Source organism: Lytechinus pictus, chromosome 4 (genome assembly GCF_037042905.1).
Source record: "Lytechinus pictus isolate F3 Inbred chromosome 4, Lp3.0, whole genome shotgun sequence".
Lineage (NCBI taxonomy): Eukaryota > Metazoa > Echinodermata > Echinoidea > Temnopleuroida > Toxopneustidae > Lytechinus > Lytechinus pictus.
This window is the reverse complement of record NC_087248.1, coordinates 16800857-16826720: the sequence shown is the minus strand read 5'-3', so window position 1 is coordinate 16826720 and position 25864 is coordinate 16800857. Positions and strand designations below refer to the sequence as shown.

At 36.0% G+C, this 25864-nt stretch overlaps 1 protein-coding gene across 1 annotated transcript; it reads right to left on the bottom strand.

The window, feature by feature from the left end:
- Window positions 1-2392: 2392 nt before the first annotated feature.
- On the bottom strand, window positions 2393-25361 carry LOC129258922 (uncharacterized). Its single transcript, XM_064098516.1, has 12 exons — window positions 24925-25361; window positions 21305-21519; window positions 20343-20616; window positions 19174-19237; window positions 17007-17132; window positions 16093-16235; window positions 15365-15556; window positions 14434-14512; window positions 13943-14002; window positions 12509-12580; window positions 9797-9880; window positions 2393-7459 (listed from the first exon to the last, which is right to left on the bottom strand). Exons 2-12 carry the CDS (start codon window positions 21483-21485, stop codon window positions 7202-7204), a joined length of 1533 nt encoding a protein of 510 aa, XP_063954586.1. The 5' UTR covers window positions 21486-21519; window positions 24925-25361; the 3' UTR covers window positions 2393-7201.
- Window positions 25362-25864: the final 503 nt, after the last annotated feature.

Genomic DNA, 25864 nt, shown 5'->3' with positions numbered 1-25864 from the left:
AAAGAGCGATACAACGTTTTGCTTGATTGAAATCGCGCGCAATGAAATCGCAGTCAGGGCTGTTGTATCCCCTGTGACATTTCGGGAAAATGTAAACCGCTCAAACTGAAATTACAAGCATGTAGCTCTTTAGCGGTAAATTTTCTCTGATTCTTGGTTTTGTGTAAAAATAAGGATACCATTGTCAAGCAGTTGTCTTGGTCTTTCCAACCATGTATTTTTCTTGCAATGAAACTGTTGTAAGGCTGTGGAACAAAGTGTTGAAATTATAGTGAACTTTGAAGTTGATTTTCTCCGAAATGGGTTTGCACTGTTGTATGTGTGATACGGCGGTTCGGATGACCGCCAACAGAATAGTGTGTTAAACCATTACCTAGACATTTTGTTGGTACTCTGTTGGCGTAAAAGATTCATTCTTCACTTTGTTAAACATATACACTGTATATACATGTATGTGTAGTAGATATCTATAAGATAATAACTATCTTGGTATGTTTTCAGCTCATGTTCAATGCATTCTGTGCTGTTAGTGTTTTATGTTCTCACTTATATATTTATACTGTTGGCCATTTGTTGTCTTCATTGTTTAAAAGTAGTGAATTTGTTATCTGTGCTGTTAAAAACATTTTGCAATATTTATTACCGCATCTCACATTTTCATTCCTCCTATATATTTTATCAGATTAGATATTTAGAGTTGGATTATATTTGTTGACAATAAGGTCACAAGAAAATGGTCATGCTTTTGTGTGTTTTTCTATTAGTGGAGAGGAGTAGAATGATATGAAGAGTTGCAAAGAGTTGAAAGTATAGAATGAAAACCTGGGGCCTGGTAACACATAAGTTTGCAGTCAATCGCTTGATACCAATAACCAATCAAGACCATCGTTGCATGTGCACTCTGTTTAAAATACTGACTGGGAACCAATCAGTTTGGTTCTTCATATATCCAATTCATCGCAAACCTTTGTGTTATGGAGCCCCCGGGAGGTTTTCATGAAATTTTTATCAGTGACTTTCACCAACTGATGTAAAAATCACTGCCAATCCTTTTATCTGATTGGTTAAAAGCAAATTAATCTGTGAAAACCACCGATAAAACATTCATGAAATGCTTTCCAGAAACATGCCAGCCCTGAAAAGTTGCCATTCTCTGATAATTAGCAAAACAATAGTCGGATCAGAGACCAAGGCTTCTTAGCCAATCAAAATCAAGGAAAGTCAGAGCTGACAATTTCCATGATGGCCCCCCCCCCCACAACTGCAAGAAGTACACGACTTTTTCTCACCTTTGATAACATTATTCTGCTTTGTGCATGGATCAAGAGATACAGTTAAAAAGATAATACAGAGATGAATTGTCTTCACAGTTCTGGAGAATGAAGGAAAGAGATGGGGGGTGGGGGAGAGAAAGTTCAACGAAAACTGAGAAAAGGAGGATGCTAGTAAAAGATACAGTGGTGCTCATAAGTTAGTGAACCCCCCAGAAAACAAACATATTTAAAAAGTGTTCAAGTTCTGCCATGTTTTAGATTTTAATTGTGAAGTCCAGTAATAAACTATAACATTAAAGTTTGTTTCTCTGGGCTTGCTGAACATTGTAATGTTCTTGTCTACATTCAACACTCAGCATGACGGGGTGCATTTTGTGGTGGGGTTCACTAACTCTTTAGCACAACTGAATATTTAAACCTCGGGCAGTCATTTTCAGATTGAAAAAAAAATGGTACATGTCTTGCGACAGGGACAGAGATAGATACAGGAATATTTGAATAGATAGATATATTATAGAAAGGGGAGGTAAAAAAAAAGAGGAAGTTAAAGACGTGTGAGAAATACAGAGATAAAGAAGACGGACACAAAGCACGTATAGAGGTTTGTGGAGTGGAGGGGAGAAGACGCAGAGAGATGAAACTATTAAAGATGAGGTTTGCATGAGCAAGATTTTTAAGTTTCAAACTGTGTTCCCTATTCTTTACTAGAAGAGAATACAGCTTGACCTGCCACAACCCTTTTTGTGAAAATGATCCTTTTTTTTCTTCAATTTGTAATGAAACAAATTCAGGAGTACATTGTGTGTGTTTTTTTTTTTTTTTTTTTGGGGGGGTCAACCTCATCATTGGCCAATTCCTCCACCATGCAAACACCAGAGTTCATTATTTTATTTCTATTCACCTTCTTCACATTACGGGGATAACTCTTAAAGTTGTACTCTTATTTTCATTCTTTCTTTCTATTTAAATTTATGATATTGTACTTGTTTTATCTATGTTCTGTTCAAATTGTAAAGAGTTTAGAAACTGTATTGTATTTAGTGCTATACAAAAGCTCCATATTAATATTTATTATAATTATAATACTCCAAAATAATTGAGAATTAATTCAGTATGGATTATCAAATGTTAATCATCTTTTTTATTCTTGAGTCTCACTCTTTCTTATTTAATAATAAACATTGTCATTTCATAGCACCACCACCAAATAAAACAAATACAAAACAGCATGAGAAGAAGCACGATGGCTTATAAAAGTATACAAGGTATAAATATAGAGGCCCGTATTCTGTCAGGTTTAACTTAGACCATGGTCTAACTCTGTGCTAAAATTATGGAAAGCCAAAAGTGTCAAAATCGTCCTTACAATTGTTTGTTTCTTACGTTTACTGTGCTCTTTCCTAACTCGTGAATGGTATAGAAAGCTATATTATCTATCGTTCCGAAACAGTTAGGAATGATTTGAGAGAAAAATGAGGTGATACATTGAAATTCTACTGTAACAGATTTATGCCACTCTTTGCTCTCCATAGTTAAACTACTTTAAAGCAGAGTTTAAATTTAAACCCAAGTTCAGAATACGGCCAGAGTGTCTTGAAAAAATATTAGAGGATCATCTTAAGAAACTTCAAAATAAGTATTAAAAAAAATTGTTTTAAATGGACCATCATTCCATTTTCCAATATGAACTCAGAAATTTGTCAATAGCTTATCTCATTAACTCACAAAATATACAAAAAAATATCTAAAAATAGGAATGAAGTTAGTCACTATATATTGCACCAAAAAGTAAGGTAGTTATGTACTAAATGCCAGGCATGCATATAAGACAAAATATTTCTTGGTAATATGTTAAAAAATTATCTACGCCAACTAAGGGTACAACCAGTACACTACAGTTAAAATAATTGAAGATGTCAAAGATTGTGATTTCTTCAAATTACATATGCTTGCAATTCAGGCAACTATTAAGTTGAATACAATTTGAATACAAAATGAAAATCAGTGATTCCTGAATGGACATTTTAAACTTTTTAAAAATATCTGAGCAGTTTTCACTCCCAAATTAGGCAATAATAATTTGCTTTTGATTATGCTTTTACACAGTTTTGGGCAAAGGGAATTTTACAGTTTTTAAAGATTATTGTAATTGAGATTTTATTCATGTCTATGTGCAATTTATATGTTTTTATTTGTAAATTCAACGGCAATTCAGCCTTTGTGGCTGCTAAATTGAATAAATACATATTGAATTGAATTGAATACAGGAGTCAAAAGGAATAATAAAAAAATGAAAATATACCAACTTACATCTTTAAATTGGTTACAAATTCATATTAAATGGCGAATGTAGAGAAAGTATAATTGTTAAAAAAATGACTGTTGCAAGGAAAGACCACTATTCCATTCTTAGAAACACAAAATAATACATAGCCTCTCTTCTTAATTCTAGTAGCTAATATGTAATTCTTTGAAAGAATGTAAGCCTTTAAGACAGATTACAAACTATCAAAGAATTCAATTGATCTGATATTTTTTGGAAGGCAGTTCCATAATTTTGTTGCCATTTCCCCCAAAGCTCTATCACTGAATGTCTGGGAGTTCACACATATCTTTACAGAGGAAATCACCTGATTGTTAACTCTTAAAGATCCAGACCGGACCCGAAAATGAAATTGATAAATTATATACCAATCGAAAGCTTATAAGCTACTAAATACACCAAGTTATGCTTTATGCATTTTCACCGCTTCCCAGCTGAGTATTTTGCTTAAGAATATTCCAATTATCGGGTTTCGAACCCCGCTTAGAAAATAGGCTTTATTGTGCTTTTCACCTGCCTCGAGACCGTGACGTCACGTTGTGTAAGAAGCGTCGTGATTCCATAGGTTTGTACACAGAAAAACTGGGTGATTTTTTTGCTTTCCAGATAACGCATTTCATTCTCTTCACTTCTATCACAGAGGGATATCACATATATTTTTACCCACAAGCTTGAATTTATGAAATCTGCAGTTTTGAACTAGTTTTTGCAATATTTTATTTCCTGCTTATTTGGCGCAGATTTCAATTCTATCTGCATTTAGATTATGTATAACAACTTTTCCTGACATAGCAATTTAGGCCCAATAAGAGCCAAACAAAGAAATCACAAAAAAGGTAGTGAATAGTTGTAGGTTTACAACAATTTGAACAGTGAATAATTTTGAGTGCCATTTTCATCTGAAAAAAAAAAAAAAAATGGATTCATAACATGGAAATGGAAGAAAATACCCAATGCTTTTGTACACAAACCTATGGAATCACAACCCTCCTGACACAACGTGACGTCATCATTTCCAGGCGACGTGGGGGTGCTCAATCGAAGCGTACTTTGGAGGAGCAGTTTCTTTGATTTTTATTTAATATTTTTAACTATTGGAAGGAGATATATGTAATATTTTTGGTATATTCGTATTGTATGAATCATTACCTTTATTTTGATATATGATTGTTTTTACACCGGTCAGGGTCTTTAAATTTGTCTCATTTTGAGATAAGAGCTTTTATCACCCCTGTGGCAATATGCTTTGGACATGAGCCACCTGGTTTTAAAGGGCAACAAAAAAATATATATATATTATTCATGCCATACAAAAAAATCATTTAGACATCAAATACATTATATATGGGAATAAGTCATGATTTGCAAAAACAAGAACCACACATAAATTCCCAAATAAAATATTACAAACTAAAGATTTAACCAAACAAAACCCACATATTAAGAAAACTGAATATATCATTGCATAATACCAAAATAATATAGAAACCCTCACAAATATATCACAAAAATTATTTTTTTAAATATATTTCTATGGAAAGACAGGATTATTGCATATCTATAATTGGCCAATATGATATATGAAAATAATCTTATAAATGAACCGGCTCTTTTCTTATGAGATGTAGATATTTTCCACATATACAATGACTGTAATCAAATAAAAACATTTAACACTAATGAAAAACTTGACTAAAGTCTGAGTTCCTGAAACAGTGTTTTTAGAAAAAAATCTTTGCTCCTTATAAATCTAGATCTAGTTATAACTATTTAGATAAGGTAGATTTAGTAGTAGAGCCAAACAAAAATCATAGCATGGCATGGATTTTATTTTTACTTGATTTTTACTTAATCCGTCTACATGCGAAAAATGAATCCACCATGATTTAGCACCATTATTCCTAATCGTTGGTATTCCCTAAAAAATTAAATGTAGCATTTACAAAAACCATATATATACTGCATCGCATAGGTAATGCCACATTAATCACAATACCTCTCATTGTACTGGAGGTTGTTTCATGAAGCTGTCTGTAAGACTTACACAAGGTTTTATGGAGGAATGGTGACCCTTTCTTGCGGTTAACAATATAAAACAATAATAATTAGGATTTATATAGCGCACATATCCACCTTGTTAGGTGCTCAAGGCACTCCTATATTACCCTGGCTAAGCTAGTCTACCTATTCCGGTGCTCACAGCTTTTTGAGGAATTATTTCCTGCTGGTACCCATTTACCTCACCTGGGTTGAGTGCAGCACAATGTGGGTAAACTTCTTGCTGAAGAAAAACATGCCATGGCTGGGAATCGAAAACGAGAGTCTTAACCATTAGACCAAGAGTTGAAGACGTCCCCACCAATTCTCATTGGTGTTGATTTATCTCCTCAGAAAGGGTCACCAGTCCCTTATTAAGTGGCTCGTAGCTTATGAAAAGCTTAATGAAACATACACCCTAGAGATGTTTTATAAGGTTGTTCATAAAGCCACTTGTACCTTTACCAATGATACATGTGCACCTTGTCCTACATTTGGGACAACGTAAGAATCAAAATTTTTACTGTCCTGATTTTGAAAATGAACAAGTGAGACAACATGGCACATGTGCAATGCCTTGAGATGAATATGTAGCAGTCTATTTTGTCAAGATGCACATCAAAAAAATCCCTAATCTCAACTAAAATAGTGGCAATTAATATACAATGCACATTATGTTTCACATTTGTACATATACACCGGTGTTCTTTTGTTCAGCTTTGAATAACAAATAAAAGTCATGATTTACGATAACAGTATGGATGTTCAGAATCAGACATGTATTTCAACTTTAGCAAGTGTGATAATCATTGGGAAACCCACTTGGCTTGCAACGCTCTAGTTGTTGGTAAGTATTGCATACCTTTCTGAATAGCTTCATGATTTTGTACATAATTGAAGATATTTGCCATTTTATCCTTAGTTTTGAGTTGGTTTCATCCAGATACCATACATCAGTGGGTCTTTAAAGGACAAGTACACCCCAACAAAAAGTTAATTTGAATAAAAAGAGAAAAATCCAACGAGCATAACACTGAAAAATTCATCAAAATTGGAGGTAAAATAAGGAAGTTATGACATTTTAGATCTTCGCTTAATTTCACAAAACAGTTGTATGCACATCCTGGCTGATATGCAAATGAGGAGACTATGACGTCATCCACTTGCTTTTTCTTTTGTATTTTATTATGTGAAGTATTCTAATTTTCTCCTCATTGTCAAATGATACAACGATTAATTCCTCCCTGAATATGTGGAATTAGCAGTGTTTAATACTATATGGTTCAGTCAAATTAGTCCTTGTAGTCAAATCTATAAAAAATGAAATATTGTATAATTCAAACAATAAAAAACAAAAGATATAGTGAGTGATGGACATCATCGACCGACTCACCAAGTTGTGCATATCACTGTTTTGTGACAAATAAGCGAAACTTTAACAGGTCATAACTTTCTTATTTTACATCTGATTTTGATGAAATTTTCAGCACTATGCTAGTTTGATTTTTCTCTATTTATTCAAGTCAGCATTTTCCTGGGGTGGACTTGACTTTAACATTGTCAATACCTAAAGTTCAACTTTCACACTCACGCCTGAATCATCATTAATATCTTCTGGATTTTCGACTCCATGATCAGCCAACTCTTCCTCCTTTGGCATATCTTCCGCTTTCTTGTCTTCCCTTGTTTGATCTGTTTTCTTTTCATCCATTTTCTTTCCATCATCTCCCCAATCAATGTCATCTAGATTGAGAGGTTCTACTTGCTGGATAAAAACGTTTGGATCGTCTAATAATGGCGGCTTCTTTGTCTTTTCCATCTTTCTCTGAAAATCAAATAAAAGAACACTTCAAAGAGATATGTTTCATTTTGTTCTGTTCCCTTTCATTTCAATTCCTTTCATTTATTTTAAAACTGCACCTGGTAAATTGAAAATAATATTCAAAATGTACATATCAGTACAACAGAACACAATATAAAGCTAAGAATTTTAAAGATGGAATCCTGAATAAATTTTTTTCTTATTAATATGTATTTTTGATACCTTAAGTTACATGAATGTGAATCTTAAATTCAACAACCATCTGTCTAACTTCCCCAAAATTTCCTCATCCCATTGAGTGGTACGCTGATGATTAAACCCAGGTTTAGCTCCAGACTACAAGAGATTTAGTGAACACTTTTTTTGAAAACCAAGTTTTATATTATTTCTGCGATATTCATAACAAAGATAACATAGAAAATATTCCATTGGAATAGAGGCGCGATAGCTCAGTCAGTAGAGCGGGGGACTCGGATACCAGTGACCCGGGTTCGATTCCCACTCGGTGCGCTAGTGCCCTTTGGTAAGGCATTAATCCTCATTACCAGGTTCCTCAGAGCCTCAGAGAGGACCTTAAGCCGTCGGTCCTCTGGTTGCCTGCTTACAGGCATTTATGCTTTCTTAGCAATCATGTAAAAAATGTCCACCATTTACCATTTATTAGGTGGTCTGTCTCTGACAGATCACCTCTTGATTTCGTCAGAATTGTCTTTATTTATTTCTTTCTTTCTTTATTTATTTATTTTTCGCACCTATGTTTGTCGCCAACTTTTCTCCGAATCGGCTGTATCAATTTTGCTGAATTTTTCGTCATGTATAGAGTCTATCATTGAGACGGCATACCTAGCTTTTCAAGGTCATCTGGTCATGACGTCATCTACGCGCCAGTTTGTAAAATTCTTGTTTTCATCATATCTACATAACGGATAATCAATAATCAGTCATATTTACATCAAATAAACTTTAGGTCACAGGTCAACTGTCGATGCCATCAAAGGTCATGTAAAGGTCACGACGCGCGCGTCAAAGCTAAAAAAATTCTCAAAATGGCCTATAAAATTTTGGGTAGGTTTCAGGGGTGGTATTCTGAGATCCATTTTATCTCAGATAAAATAAAATATTTTATCTCCGTTAAAATCAGTGAGATAAAATACCCTTAAAATCTCTCCGAATTGGTATTCTGAGAACAATTTTATCTCCATTTTATCTCTGTAAGACACACCTATTTTTTAATCAATATCCAATTAGAAACGCGCTTTTATAGCTCTCTCATATCACTCAACCAATGGAAATCCATTCCGCTAGGAGGTGTGGCGAAGGAGTGAGATTGCGTCAATTTATTGACTTCAATACGCTTGCACTATACGCCTGCGCGTCTTTACAGAGATTTCTTTTTAACAAAAATGGCAATACTCTCATCTTTTTTTTCGAAGTCTATATCGCATCTTTTCAAGCATCATTTCAAAGACAATATTAGTCAAGAAAAGTCTTATGAAATACTTCCTGATTGTACAGGAATAACTTTAAGGTGCTGTTCTTAATGAATATATTATTTTTCTTAATTTTCATGCCAACATTTGGAGTTAATTCACCTAGAAATATTGACGAAATCAACGTCGTGGAGATAAAATAGCCCTTACCCTCTTTTAAGTTTATTTTATTTTTTTCTTCAAAGTAACTTGGGCGCAAGCACATCACCCGCGTTGCAATGGCCAGATATACGCGATGGGTATGTCTACGCAGCCACTGCTCTGTTGCGTATCATCATAGATACGCAAGATAAAATTTATACTCAAGATAAAATTTTAAATTTTATCTGAGAGATAAAATGTCATCTCAGAATACCAATTTCATTTTAAGAGATAAAATAAAATATTTTAAAGATAAAATGACCTCAGAATACCGCCCCAGGTCATTTTAAGCATTTCAACATTTTGCGCGCGTTTTCATGCGTAACAGCGTTACGCGGCATAAATTCGCTGTTTTTTCTATGCGTATCTATTATTGATATAATTCTGATCAAATTGATACCTCGATCAGCTCTCTACGATTATTAATGAGGGAATGAGCACCCATTAAAGTTTGCAGCACGCGTGCGCGCGAGCTCTTTCCATAGGCTCTATATGGGCAAAAACATGCCTATTAAAAATTCACTGTAGCTCTTCAGAACGAATGGGGACCCCCCAATTTTTTTTCATATTTCGATAGAGTATGAATCATACATATGATTTCATGTCTCATTGGACCCTAACGTATATTATGACGTCATCAAAATGGCGTCGGAAGTCAAAATATCCATTTTGCGTGTTATGACGTCATAATAAAATGATGCAATCTTACCAGCCTCTCTTGTACCTCCTGTTCATGTGCAATGTCGGAAAGCATAAATAGTTTGGATTCTAACTGGAAAGTGTATATCTCATCCTAAATAAGACAAAAGAATGAAAAAATTATAATAAAAAAAGGAATAAGATATAAGCTGTAATACAATCTGAACTAGCTCATATGGGTGCCTGTAACACAAAAGCTAATGAATGATTGATCGTACTATTTTGATCATTTTGTACAATCAAGCCTATGTGTATGGTAAGGTCCCCTAAGTCTGTGCACACCCCTATCTGCATGATTCTAGTAAAAGAAGATACGCAATGACCACAAACTTTACACATGAAATACATCGAAAGATATTCATTAAAAAATCAAACTCAAAATGGTGGAAAAATAATGAATATCGGGCATTTCATGTGACGACCTCAAAATGCAGCCTTTCTAGTCGAAAACCCTGAATCATGTGTAAAGTGAATGGGCAACCTATTTTTGTTCAATCTGGAAATGACTGGCCGAGGTTTCTTTGAAAAAAATCATGTATTTCTCTCAAATTTTTATGAGATTCTTGATACACTTACTCATAAGGAACATTATCAACTGATATTTTTGTGAAATGAATAAAATCATGATTGATCTAAAGAAAAATTGTTAGGTGAGCAGACATGGAACCCCCCTTTCATACATATCAATTCCTGGATGTAGGGCATCGCATGAATTTATCATTCACTTTGTGCACTGAACTAGAATTCTACTTCTTATTCAGTAATGTGTGACCAAACAACTTCCAGTCTACTCGTACCATAGCTAGGCACTAGTCAAGTTGCATTCGCTTTCAAAATCTCTCCTTAGGAGGAATCACTGTAAAACTTGCTACTTGCGTTATCCCTCTTGCTGTAGACTATTCTTACTTTCAAGCTACTAGAAGAAAAGGAGCCATTACACTATCGCGATCTAAATCCCCGATCCATCCCGATCATTGGATCGGCGGAGAGCAGGATAGGAATCGGTTGAAATCGGAGGCAATGTATTAAGACGGGGTAACAGCGGGCATTTTATTCAGATCAGCATGATCATCTAAAAATTTGGAATATGTTCAAATTTCATGCCAATCTTCCCAATAAAAAAACCGCCCAATTTGAATCGTGGAGGAAGCGCGGTATACAGCGGTATGTTGACATCCCCCGTTCCTTTGAACATTTTTCATTACAGCATATTATTTTTCGCTGACTCCCGGTAAAAGGGTTCATTTTTTCCCAATCCTGCCCGATCTGAAGGTTGTCATATCATAGCCAAATTGGCGTGGTGGAACGGGGGCTTTACTGTGTCACACAAGTTAATATCATGAGCAAATCTGGGAACTTTAGGTAGCAAGAATTGATTTGTTCACTTGATTGCATGCCGAATAATGATCAATATAACCAATTGTAAAATCAGCCCCGCAAGCAAGCACTAAGCTTCGTGTGACAGGCCTAGATAAAAATATTCCATTGACCTGTGGTCCGTAACACAATGCTTAGCAATGATCGTAGAACATTTTTCTACGATTGATTGCATTGACTACAATATACAATCAATCGTAAGAATCAAGTGCACAATTAATCGCAAACCATTGCGTTATGGGACCCTGGTGGGTGTTACATTAAGCTGTTTGTAAGTTACAAGTGACTTTACGAACGATTGGTGATTCTTTCTTGTGGGAAATGATACGCACCAGATTTCCATTGGCAGTGATTTAGTTCCTAAGAAAGGATCACCAGTCGTTTATAAAGTCACTCATAACTTACAAACAGCTTTATGAAACACCCACCCGTAATTGATATATAAACTACAAAATGGGATCCAGGTTGCAAACATAACTTGGTGCCACATTTGGCCAACTCACAGATTGTCGGGATGAACCTGACTTCTTCAAAATGTAAATCTATGTTATTTTTCCAGGATTTTACAATAATCTGTACATGAGAAAATAATTTTATCAAAGTATTTGTAAAATTCTAACCAGCACGCGCGCACTGACATTCACACACTTTATTCAACCCCCCCCCCCACTTTCCCTTTATTTCTAAGGAATATAAGTGACATCACTTTTATAATAGGGACCCATGTATTTTTTTTTCTGGTTATCATGTAGCCCTTTCCCCTGGTTGCTATTCATTTAAGCTCTTTGCTTAGCTGACCACTGCATTCAAATTATTTGTGCTAGCTATGGTACGAGTAGACTGGAAGTTGTTGAGTTTACACATTACTGAACAAGAAGGATTTCTAGTTCAGTGCACAAAGTGAATGATAAATTATTTGTTTATATGAATTAAGTCTAATCTATTGTCATTATTGTGTAAATGTCACGTTTGTAATCTGATCAACAATACTGTATGTTGTTTTTTATATCATTGCTGTGAACTTGTAAATCAATAAATACAGGAAACATCTGGGCCCCGTCTTACAAAGAGTTGCGATTGATCACATCAATCACAACTATGGACGGCCGTCAACTTCTAAAATTCAAATTTGTTCAGAATATTTTCTAGAAATGATGTATATTCATACATTCATCATTCTCTTGAAAGTTCAGTGTGATTCTCTATGTTTACTAAGGAGATTGTGTAAAATTCCTATAGAAAAAATTATGACACTGATGGATTTCCATACATTTGAGATGGATTGGATCAATCATAACTCTTTGTAAGACGGGGCCCTGCTTTAAAAAAAATACACCTCTATTACCGTATCTTGCAGTTTTGAAAGATCCTCTTTATCTAGTAAGCCATCGTCTGTCAAGTCCAATAATTCAAATGCCTACAGAACAGAGAAAATGAATACAAATACACAAATAAATCAATTCAAGACACCTCTGGTACACTGTTAAAATTCAATCTACAATAACATCGCACAACTCTATCACACTCAAATCTTTAATAGCTGGGTTATATACATGTACAGTTGTGCTATAAAGTTAATGAACCTCACCACAAAATGCACTCCTTCATGCACTGAGCGCCGGTGATGGTAGCTCGAGCTAAAGCAGGGGTAATAATAGCAGCGCTTTGTATCCTCAGGCAAAAAGCGCTTTATAAGTCCAGCTACTGTTATTTTTATTATTAAGGGCTGAATGTAGACAACAGCACCACAATGTCTGGAGAGCCAAGAGAAACAAACTTTATTGAATGCCATATTTTATCACCTGACTTCACAATTAACTATCTAAAGGCGACCGCACCCCTTACGATTGGTCTGCGACCCGATTTCAGAATAATATTGAGACTTGGAATATCTTACTGTGTAATGTTCTAAATCATCGTACGAATACCTGTGTTCAAATCTGAGACTGTGCTATCATCCTTCTTAGAATAAAAGCGAATTTAATATCTAGTCGTAATGACGTCATAGCAGTCGTACGATTGCCTAACTAATTTTGCCTTTTCTCTAAAATAAAGGCTTGTAATCTTTCAAAATGGTTATATTAGTATTATTTCAATTAATTTTCACCTCAAATAAAATGATATGTTCCATTCACTTTTTCAGAAAATGAGCAAAATGCGATTTGTTCCAAAATCGGATCGCGAACAGTCGTAAGGTGTGCGGTGGCCTTAACACATTTCAGGACTTGAAAATATTAAATACGTTCATTTTCTGGTGGGGTTCACTTTTTAACTTTCCCACAACATTTATTATCTCAGAATGTATGAGGAAAATGGGTAGTTCATGATTCTAACTCTCACGAGTATGCTGATGATCAAATCTTAATACATTTATCTGATTTACTTGGCCAAGCTTGGCCACTAGTAATACACTTGCTGGCTTTTGAACTGCTATCACAAATAGTTGATGGGGACTTTTCAACTACAGCCTCCAAAACTTTCCTCTTAGTTGCAGAAATTGTTGTAAAAGCTACCTGTTCCAAAACTAATATTTCTATGTGATGTTCGTAATTTTGATATTGTAGACCCCACCCTATTTGTGTTTTTTGGCATGGAAGATTTATCACAGAAAATGTTAAAGGGGGGGGGGGTTTCTGGCTCGATGTGTTTTTAAACCTTATGAAAAAGGCACTTTATAAATGAAATGCATTATTGTTATACAATCAAGGTATTTTATATTCAGTAGCTGCTTATGAAGTTACTAATTACATTTCAATATAATGAAAATATATCAACTTACTTCTTTTGAGAGCTCATCGCACTCTTCATTCCATCTCAGATCACTTAACATTGTTAATTTCTATAAAGAACAATGGAAGGGAAAATAAGGGTGACAAAAATATATATGATAAGTGAACTGCAGAAAATTGTATACATCATATACATGTATATCAATATTGATTCAAGATGGGATATTCATTATAGGTTTATTTACCTGACTCTATTCTGTTTCCATTTATTTGTATGGATATATCAAGAAGTGAAAACTTTCACGATTCTTGAGTCACAAAACTTTGAAAATAATACCACATGATACAAAATTAATCTCTCCTCATACCAAAGATGATAATGATGGTAACAGTGAAGATGATGGTGATGATAATGATGATGATGATGATGATAATGATGATGATAATACGGATGGTGATGAGGATGATAATGATCATCATCATCATCACCATGACATGTAATAAGAAATAAGAAATGATCAAAAATGAAAATACACAATACCTTCTGTAATAGAGCAGTAAAATCTTGTTGAGTAAATAAAGGTATCTCCTCATCTTTCAGAGTGTCAATTAACATCTCGCTATAGTCAAACAGAGAGAAAAGGATTTTTTTTAATTTTCAACAACTTAACTAGACTGAAAAGTATACTTAAATTATAGGCAATGAATACAAATCAGTTTGAAAAATCATTATAAAGGAAAATATTGGACTTTTATTCTATCACATAAATATTCAAAATCTAGTTTTCATACTAAAAGTCCCCCCCCCCCAAAAAAAAGGAAAAACAATTTGCAAAGGAAAAACGATTTTCAAATAAAGAATAAATCTACAGCAGCCTATAGACATGTATCTTCAAAACAAAATTTAGAGAAATATCAATTTCATCAAGACATCAACCCGGAATGAAATGGAATGAGATGCAGAATGGGAAGGTGAGATAGGAAGCTTGAGGTGAGGAATGCTTCGGCAGGATCGATCCCTTATCTGATAAAAGCAGCGGATTGCTTGTATTGACAGATGATAAGAGGCGAGTTTATCATTTGTTTAAATGGAAGAAACTGAAGAGGGTAATAATGATACGGCTATAGTTATCTAAGCTGCCAGTTTCTAGTCATACATTTTTTTCTACATTTCGGGTTCTCTTTCAAGGTCTCGTTTTAAAATGTGGTATTCTTAATATAAGGGGAATCCAGCCTTAATCATAAAATGGTGTGTGAGAGTTGAGAAAAATAAGGAAAAACAGAAAGGTGAAAGAAATAGATCAAGGACTAAGAAAGTTAGTTACAACTTATCACAAATTTCTAAAATTCAAACTTTCTTATTTTTGTTTAATAATGTTTAAACTTTGACCTGTCTACACATCTTTTTTTTTTTTTCTGTAAAATTTTAATTTGGGTTGGATTCCCATTTAAGATATTCCTTTATTTCTTACACTGCTGAAGGTTGATCCTCTTCAAAGTCTTCTTCAAATCCCAATGGTCTCTCTACATCCAGCTCTACATCCGCTATGGTCAACCTCCGGTCAGTGGGTCCACAGACCTCTGGACTAGGGACGGTCTCACAGGAATGGTCAAACCAAACATTGACCGCAATATTACGGCCGATTGAGTTCACCTGATGAATCCTGGGCAGTGGGGAGAAAGGTCGAAGGGCAAAATTCATGGAATTGGAATAGATGTGATATTTACCCATGTTTTTTTTCCAGGTAGAATATACATGTACGAAGGTAGGAAAAATATAGAGGCTGACACATGTATAAACAGTAGCAATTATGTCACTATTTTTGTGATCACTTCTGGTGGGTGTTTCATAAAGCTCTTTGTAAGTTATGAACGACTGGTGATCCTTTCTTTTGGTAAACGGTATACACCATTGGCGATGGTTTAGCGTGTAAGAAAGGTTCACCAGTCGTTCTTAAAGTAGCTCTTAATTTATGAAACAACCCCCAGATCTGTCAGTTGGGCCAACACATAAAAAAACCACAAGAAGTACTACAGCAATTTACCATTTTTAAACAATTATTGCATAAATGTTTTTTTTTGCACAATGGATACCCATAGAAATAATAACAGTATAAAGCATATAGGGTATAGCAGCTAAGATTTATATCCCCTTCCCCTCCATGATGATATCAATTCACTGATTTAATGGAGTACTCACCATTTATAAGGAATATAGATGCAATCACCTGGAAATAGCTTTGCTTTGTAGAATTCAACATTCCTCAATCCAGGATATTTGATCATGTCTACACTGTCCACATCAACACTGGAATAACTTCCATCAGGATGATCAAGGTGAAACTGGATAGAAAAAATATTCAATATTCAATGCAAATAGTTCAGTTAAGTTCCGTTTAATCATTTATGTTTCTCAAGCATAAACAAAAAAGCATTACAATAGTAATATGCAAAATATAGACGGAGAAAGAGCAGAAACTCAATAGATACATAAGTTTATAAAAACTTGCACAAGGTACACAGTACCTAGTGGGACGTCGTGGTCTAGTGGTTACGACTCTCGTCTTTCAATCAGAGGGACGTGGGTTCGAATCCCAGCCATGGCATGTTTTCCTTCAGCAAGAAATTTACCCACACTGTGCTGCACTCGACCCAGGTGAGGTGAATGGGTACCCGGTAGGATTTATTCCTTGAATGCTGTAGCGCCTATACGGCGGCTCAGCTACAGCTGGGGTAATAATATGATACCAAGTGCAAGTTTTTATAAACTTATCTATTGAGTTTCTGCTCTTTCTCCGTCTACATTTTGCATCAAGCACAGTAGAGTATATGCAATTATAGAAGCTGCACTATACAAATGGAACATATTATTATTATAACACCCTACCACATGATTACATTTCAATATCATTGCCAAATTATGGATTTTAAAGATTACTTTCCTTCAAACATTTCAAGCTCTGTAGAAAAGATTCTGATGTAATGAAAAGGGACACACTAAGTTTAAAGTTCTTTTTCTCCTTCTTTTGATGTATTTTATATGAATTCTGCATTAAAAGAAGTACAGCCAAATCACATAATGTGGTCTTGAATGGGCTAGGAATGTAGGCCTACCTGATGGCGATACTGTGTGTAGTTAAGGAAGAGGATATCTTTCTGACCACTGAATAGGCAGTTGATGTTGTCTGTATCATCATTGTGAACATGAGACTTGGTACCACCGCTGCTGAACCACATAACCTGTAGGGCAGGAGGGGGAGGAGAAGGAGATCGAGTTGAAGAGAGGAAGGTTGATGGAGGAGCAGGAGAATGGAGGGGAAAGATGGAGGGGGAGGAGGAAGAGGAGCAGGAGGAGAAGGAGCACAAGCAGATGGAGAGGAGGAGGAGGATGACTGAGATGGTGGGTGAAGGAGGAGGAGGGGAAAGAGGAAGGAAAGGATGAGAGGACATAAAGATGGGAGGAGGAAGAGGGGTAAGAAGACAGGGATTAAGGAGGAAGAGGAAAATGACAGAGGAGGGGGGGGATGAAGCATGAGGAAGAGGAGGAAGGGAGAAGGGGGAACAGAACCAAATAAAGGTGAATGGGGATTGTACACCAACTTACCAATCTAGGTCAAGAATGACTCAACTTTGAAATATACATAAAGGTAATTTAATATTCATAAAAATAGTAATAATAATAATAGCTGGATTTATATAACGCTTTTTGCCTGAGGATACGAAGCGCTTGCTATTATTACCCTGGCTTTAGCTTGAGCTACCATCACCAGTGCTCAGTGCATGCAAGGAATTAATCCTGCTGCGTACCCATTCACCTCACCAGGGTCGAGTGCAGCACAGTGTGGATAAATTTCTTTCTGAAGGAAAACATGCCATGGCTAGGATACAAACCCATGACCCTCTCAATGTTAGCTTCATTACATTATTCATTTATCTTATTATTCATTGTTTACCCTAATTTATACTTCCTAAGTATTCATTGTCATGAGCTGTAGAGTATATCAATCTTGAAAATTTTGCAATATAACTTTTTTATTATTTTTTCAAATTATTAAAATCTGAATCAACGTAATGTGAAGTACGAAAAAAAACTTGTTTCATGTGATCTACTATCTGCATACTATTCCAGAAGGCTGCAACACACATGATGTCAAAACTAGTACACCTGATAATTTCAGAAACATTAGGAGGGGACTTCAACTGTAAGGATGCAATACAATTGCAATTTGGAAGGACTAAAATACATAGGAGAGTCTGTTTAATTCAATTCTAAGGAATGGAAATCTCTTAAGCAGTTAATAAAATCAAGTATATGATGCAAGTTATGATAACGGCAAATATACAATAGTTGTGAATCTTAATGAATCAGGCCCCTGATCTGAAATATTGCTCTGACTCAGGGGCACGTCGTGATCTAGTGGTTCTGACTCTCGCCTTTCTAATACCCCTTTCATAAACCCAATTATGCGGCTAATAGCAGCATAATTTGGTCGTAAAATCGGAGGAGGACCAGAGTTATCCGTATTATTTTGATGCTGCTATTATCCGCATAATAGCGGCATCGGGACCAGATTTTGACTTTATGAACGCATTTCCAAATAATGCGGATAATTGCCATGGTGCGGTCACAAGGTCACCCTTTTCCAACACAACCGCATCGGAGGGGGCGTGTGCAGTTGTCATGACGATTATCCGCCTTTTTCAGGACGGGCGCTAGTAAAAATAGTGCGGATTACTTTTCGGAGTTTGTGAACGCAATTTTTATTGAATTATCCGCATTACTCTTAGGCGGCTAATTGGAGGATGGGTTTATGAAAGGGGTATAACAGAGGGTCGTAGGTTTGAATCCTAGCCACGACGCGTTTTCCTTCAGCAAGAAATTTATCCACACTGTGCTGCACTCAACCCAGGTGAGGTGAATCGGTACCCAGCAGGATTAATTCCTTGAATGCATGAGCGCGCTGAAAGGCAGCTCGAGCTAAAGCCGGGGTAATAATAATAACAATGTCGCGTTTTCCTTCAGCAAGAAATTTATCCACACTGTGCTGCACTTGACCCAGGTGAGGTGAATTGGTACCCAGCAGGATTAATTCCTTGAATGCATGAGCGCGCTGAAAGGCAGCTCGAGCTAAAGCCGGGGTAATAATAATAACAATGTGCCTTGGAATAGATTGTTTGTAGATAGATGGTGCTATACAAATGCCTATTATCATTATTTGACTTATAGAAGATTGACTTTAAAACTTATAGAAGATTTGAAATTAAAATAACATAATCTCACCACATCTGATATTCTTTGTAGTATTTCATCACAAACCAGAGGTGGAGGAATAACAACATCTCTCCTGCAAAATTTATGAAAAGAAATGGTTTTAATTACATCAAGTTATAATCAAAAAATGTGGGACAAATATTCAAGACATACCATGCCGAAGCCATTCCAAGATAGCTCTGGCTATTAAAGGCGACTAGCACTGGAAAGATTTTTTTCAAACTTTGCCATGTACAAAATGTTGAGTCACACACTCACACAGACTACAAGCAAATGATCATATAAAAGTCTGGTCAAACAGTAAAATATCAGGCCACACTTTATGTCTAATTTTATTGTGAGTTGCATTTTACCTTTGATAACATCATGACTACAAAATTTCTTTCATTCAACTGAAGAATTGTCATAAAGGTACTCAGGAAAAAACAATCCATTAGCTTCTACCTGTTCACAATATATAGAGAAGTGCAATAGAGAATACTACATTACAATACCAAATTCCATCTGTGGCAAACATCATCCTTACTTTACTTTAATAGGCCAATCTAATGTATGCATCTACATACGTCAGTTTGTTTGTTTTTTGTTTGTTTAAATGCATGTTTTCTCTGTCACCAGCCATCAAATCAGTGTGAAATTTATCTGATTCACATTTTTAAAAAGGTTGGGGTGGGTTGATTCCCAGGGAAGCGGTTTTAAGGGGAGTGAGAATGATCACTCGCTATCTTTGGTAGAGCGATTTATCACTCGCCGCAGCAATTGCTTAACAAGAGTGTCAGTCAATGATCAAACTGTTAGAGTCAACCTTGAACACCTCATTCTCTGTCCAGGTTTTGTAAATAACACACAATTATATTTCAAGCAATAACACACTTCCAAGAATGACATTAAAAAGTTCAATGAGATAAATATTGCATAGATCTATCATCTATATCTGATTGTTTGTCTCCTTTGGTTGTAGATTGTAACTTAGTGTACGTTCCTCCATCCATTTTGAAATCGGACAAGAGAGCTCCCCTTGTATGTCAAAGAAGAGCTTTTTGTAGTGCTCCCCTAATGCTCCCCTTAAAGGTTTTAGGAGAGCTTTTTATTGCTCCCCTCATAATTATAAAACTGAGTCCCTGGATTCACATTTTTTTTTTATAAGCATGATAGGCCTACTTAAATCTACCCCTCACCTGAGGAACTTGGGCAATGTATCCACCATATACTCATCCTCTGTCTGATATCGCTCCAGGAACTCTGTAAACTTCATCCGTTGGGTAGGCTGCTTCCGATCCTCTTTCTTCCTTATCTCCACATCAATGATGGTCGTCTCAGCCTCTGGTCTGAGTCTCAGGTTAGTGTCGGACCAGGACTTGAAGGCAGGAGATAGTTTGGCCCCGTTTCGGAAGACCACTGGCAATGATCCCAAGACATGGTCCACATAGAATGTCTTTGGAGACAGGAAACCTTAATAAAAAGGTTATGTTAATAAATCAACAACATCAATAATGTTTTTTTGCAATGAACACATCCTTTACTATTTTCAATGTTCACTCAATGATTTCAATTTTCATTCAAGATAATACTTTTTTTTAAGTTTGTAGGATTTATTTACCGGTAATTAAAAATCTGTAACATTGTCAGGGTTTGTATGTGTGCATGTGTGTACGAGCGTGTGTTTGCAGATGAAATTGGTCTTTGTTTTGAAAGACAATTTAATGTTGTTCGTAGTAGATGAAATTGGTCTTTGTTTTGAAAGACATTTTAATGTTGTTCGTAGCTAATCTTGTTTACTACTACTACTACTACTACTACTACTACTACTACTACTACTACTACTACTACTACAACTACTACTACTACTACTACCACTACCACTACCACTACCACTACTATTACTACTATTACTACTACTACTACCACCACCACCACCACCACCACCACCACTACTACTACTACTACTACTACTACTACTACTCCTACTACTACCACTTCTACTACTACTCCTACTACTACCACCACTTCTACTACTAATACTACTACTACTACTAGTAGTAGTACTACTACTACTACTATTAATTATTACACTTTTACCAATGATAAGTATTAACTTACCAAGTACTACCTAAATACTACTACTCTGTATTTCTACTACCTTCTATAACAGGTAAAGGTCTTTGGACAGCCTTTGCTCCTAACGGTTCAAGGTGTCCAGGCCACAGTTCAGCTGGATCAGAAGAATCTACTTTACTGCTCCCGGTAGAAGAGCGCCTCCCGGTGACCAAATGAAATATCCCCACCAGGGCAAGTGAATACAAAACTCGTTGAAGGATCATTGCTGAGAAGACCGCCAAAGATCACCCAAAATTTCTGTAAGAAGAATTGCATTATTAATATGATATAGAATAGTTTTCAATATAAGTGATAGATACCCAACAGATATATTTCCTTGTATGTACAGTGCTGAAACAGTTGATCAAGCTTAAGCCGGTGTAATCATAACAGTAAGCCTCAGAATAGTTTATTAGAGATAGATGGTATGCCTACCGGTATTATTAATATTAATATGCATGTATTCCATTATATTTCCCAAATCAAACAGATCATTTTTGAAATTTTACAATGTGACCTCATAGGTATATTGTACATGGAGGCCATTCACTAAACAGTACAGTGATCAAGTTTTCAAAAGTGAGAGCAGTGACCAACTCAAATAAGACTACAGATAAAATGTTAGAGGCTCTCACTTTTTTCTGAGACAATTTTGGTCTATAACCTTCACCATATTTTCAGGCTCTGCCCCGAGCTGCCAAGTTGTATTTTGCATTTTCAGTATTCTTATCCCCCAAAATCAGTATTTTGACCAAAAAAAAATCAGTATTTTTACCGTGTGAGATAAATATTTTGTATTTTTCCCCAAAAAAGTGTATTTCATGATAAAATGCTTGGCGCACTCGCCCATCACGGCGCTCAAGCTGCATGCAAGCTAAAATGCGCACTGCTCTTACAGATGAAAAAAAAAACCATTGAAACTTGTGTATATCTCACTCTGGTTTTTACAAAATGATTGGAAAAAAAAAACAAGTTACCTGAAATTACATTGATCTAATAACCATATTTGTGTACGTTTTATAAAATAGAGACATATAGAGATGATTTTTCTCAATAAATTACGATTTTGTTAAAAAAAAATGAATAAAAAAAAAACGTACCGGTACTGCCGTATTTTGGTTTTAAAAAACGTACTAAATACGGCTAAAACGTACTGGTTGGCAGGTCTGTCTGCCTCATGTACACAAACTTGATATGACTATGAGAGAGAAATAAGATAAAAATTGAAAAAATTGATATTCCCATAGATTCTATAAGCATGCATCTACTAGGCAGTATGTATGTATTTTTTTATTATTTTTTTATCTTGGGTTAAGTCAGCATACATGTACATGTATTGTACGCAGGCTAGCTGTGCTCCCCCAACTTTGTTGACTGAGCAAGCACGTAACTTACAATGTACTTTAATGTGGGGGGAGGGCATCGTGGTCTAGTGGATAAGACTATCGTCTTTCAATCTAGGGGACGTGGGTTTGATTCCCAGCCATGGCATGTTTTCCTTCAGCAATAAATTACCCATATTAGGGTCAGGTAATTGGGTACCGGCAGTAGTAATTCCTCAAAAAGCTATGAGCACCGGAATCGGTAGACTACATGTAGCTTAACCGGGGTAATATAGGAGCGCCTTGAGCACCTAACATGGTAGATACATGTACATGTGACATAAAATGTATTATTATCTTTATTGTAATAGTTATTTTATTTTGGAGCATATCAACCTCGCTAGTTTGTACTTTTTTTACAACGAAAACAAAATCAAGTCAAAGTTGAATTTAAATCAATGTTGTGGATAGTGTACTACTATACATAGACCCAAATTATTTAATGATAGAGAAAACTGTTATAATAATAATACATGAGATTTATATAGCGCACTTTCCATCTTGATTAGATGCTCAAGGCGCTTCAGAGCAGAACAACAAAAACTATTTACATATAATACATGTCTGAACAATAAGTCAATGTCTATCAAAAAACACTCTTATACAGGTATGTTTTCAGGTTGCCCTTGAAGGTGGTCACTGAAGTCTGGGTTTTCAAACTGTGTGGGAGAGAATTCCACAGGCTAGGCCCTGCATGAGCAAAGGCCCGCTCCCCGCATGATTTCTTAGCAACTGGAATTTGTAAGAGATTAGATGATGAGGATCGTAAATTTCTTGAGGGTTGGTAATTATGCATCAAAGACCTATTGTAACTGGGGAAAGTTCCATTGACTATATGAAAAATCAAAAGAAGGATTTTAAAGACTATGCGTTCCTTCAGGGGCAACCAGTGAAGAGTCTTCAATATAGGGGTGATGTGGCTGCGCTTGCTAGATAGAGTTACAATACGCGCAGCTGCATTTTGCAACCTTTGCAATTTTCCAAGTTGAGAATCTGGTAAGTTGTAAAGGAGGCTATTCCTATTACCAAAATCGAATCGTGAAGAAATGAGTGAATGTACCAGTTTCTCTGTTGCTGAGCGAGTGAGATATTTTCTTATGAAGCCAATATTGCGCAATTGATAACGAGAATTGAGAACTGATCTGCAAATGTTTGTAATCTGGTTGGACATGGACATGTGAGAATAAAAAATAACTCCAAGATTGCGACATGATTTTGACAAGGGGATGTCATTGCCTGAGATAGAAATGGAATCAATGTTGAATTTGTTAAATTAAAACTTTGAGCCAAAAACTAAAATCTCACATTTACTTTGGTTCAAAAGTAACGAGTTTGACTTCAACCAAGTGTCAATGTCCATTATGCATCTTTCAAGATTACACAGGGCTTGTGTGGCACTAGTTTGATTGGGTGAAAACGATACAAAAATCTGAATATCATCTGCATATAAATGATAGTGAACAGAGTGACGTTTAAAAATATCTTGAAGCCCTGTCAAATAAATGGAAAACAAAGTGGGCCCTCCAACAGAGCCCTGGGGGACGCCGCAGACCAGTGGCCTAGATGAAGACGTAACACCATTTATGAGGACTTACTGTGAATGGAATGAGATAAGATTTCAGCCATGCTATAGCTACTACTTACAGAATTACAAATTAGAATATATTTTGAACATGAGCTGTGAGATATATTTCACAAAATTTAAATTTTGGCTATCCACAATTAGTTAGATCTAATTAAACCACAGAATTTAAAAACTGAAAGTTTAGCACATACGGGCCTCTGGGTCAAGATATATGTTCTACTGTATTATAAAGCAAGGTTTTTATGAAAATGAAAAAAAATCCAACTTTTCTACCACTGCCATCTAGTCTTCTACTAGTAACATTTTATTGTTGTTTTGTGTGATGTCCCTTGACTTGTTCTTCATTTCTTTTTCTTTCTTTCTTACCTTACCTTACCTTACCGCAAATACTGGAAGAATTCTGAATTAGCAGTCGAGCTTCCAGGTCTATCTTCTTGTCAGCTTCCTTCATGCTTCAATAAGTTTAAGGAGGCAGTGGGGCAAGTTGGTGAAAATTGATTTCGCATAATATATTCTAAATTTAATTAGAGTACCGTAGTGGGAATCATAATGCTTATCTTTCCAGTGTCGGTCTATCTCATGCCCATCAACGACAAGCCCAAGGGAAATTGATTTTTAAAGTAAAGCAAAACTTAAAAAAAAAATACTATAAAAGAAGAGAAGTTGAGTCTGAGAGAACAGGAAATCGCAACTTACGACCGACGCGACACGCCACGAAGCTTTGTAAGTACCAGTCCCTGAGCTGACTCCCCCTCTGTCCCGACGGTTCAGGCCCTTTCTGATCGGCTGTTCCGCTGATTACTGACTCCAACGACACTGCGCATTTGTGGCAAACACAGGCCGCTGTGAATGTAATTAAGAGGTGAATTTAACAACAAATCAAGTACCGGTAGTATTGACTTCAATAACTCGACCTTAACCTTCAGATCATACAATTGGTTTAGTCTACAAACCGACACGTTTCATGGAACTTTTCGTGCTGGTTTTAGGCTCAGATTAAACTTCGCCTCGCATGCTCGACTCCTTCGAAATTTGGTTTGATATTCGATATTCGATATTCAAACTGTGAAGTTGGTTTAATATTCAGGTTCGATATTCAAACGCATGTGAAGTTGGCCCAATATTCGATATTCGATTTTCAAAAACTAGGGGGTTTGAAAGCTGATTATAGGGGATCTAACAGGTGCAGCACTCGTCTCGGGCAACCATAAAAAGACTGGCTTGCCCTAGTACGAGAAAATTGGGGGGACAAACGTCAGTGAAATAAAGGGCATGACATTTTTAATTTTTGATTTTTTTTTTCGAGGGCACCCAAGGATATCCCGACGGCTTAGCCGGGGCAATCAGGTATCCTAACTTGTAAAACTCGACTCGGGCAACCAAATAAACACGTGCTTGACCCGGCGCACGCACATTTAGGGGGCTCAAATTAACAAAATTAAAGGAACAAAGGGCTATTTATCGCATTTTTTTTAATTAAAAAAGTATTTTTTGGGGGGGCCCCCATGGGATATCCCGACGGCCTAGCCGGGGTAACCCAGTATCCTAACTTGTAGAACTCGACTCGGGCAACAAAATAAACACTAGTTTGACGCGGCGCATGTAATTGTAGGGGGCTCAAATTAACAAAATTAAA

Excerpts from the sequence above, each read along its gene's own strand:
- LOC129258922 (XM_064098516.1), bottom strand. The coding sequence starts at position 21,485 with ATGATCCTTCAACGAGTTTTGTATTCACTTGCCCTGGTGGGGATATTT. Across the intron at positions 14,003-14,433 it reads TTACTGCTCTATTACAGAAG|AAATTAACAATGTTAAGTGA; the intron begins GTATTGTGTATT and ends TGTTCTTTATAG. Across the intron at positions 7,460-9,796 it reads AGGAGGTACAAGAGAGGCTG|AGAAAGATGGAAAAGACAAA; the intron begins GTAAGATTGCAT and ends TTTGATTTTCAG.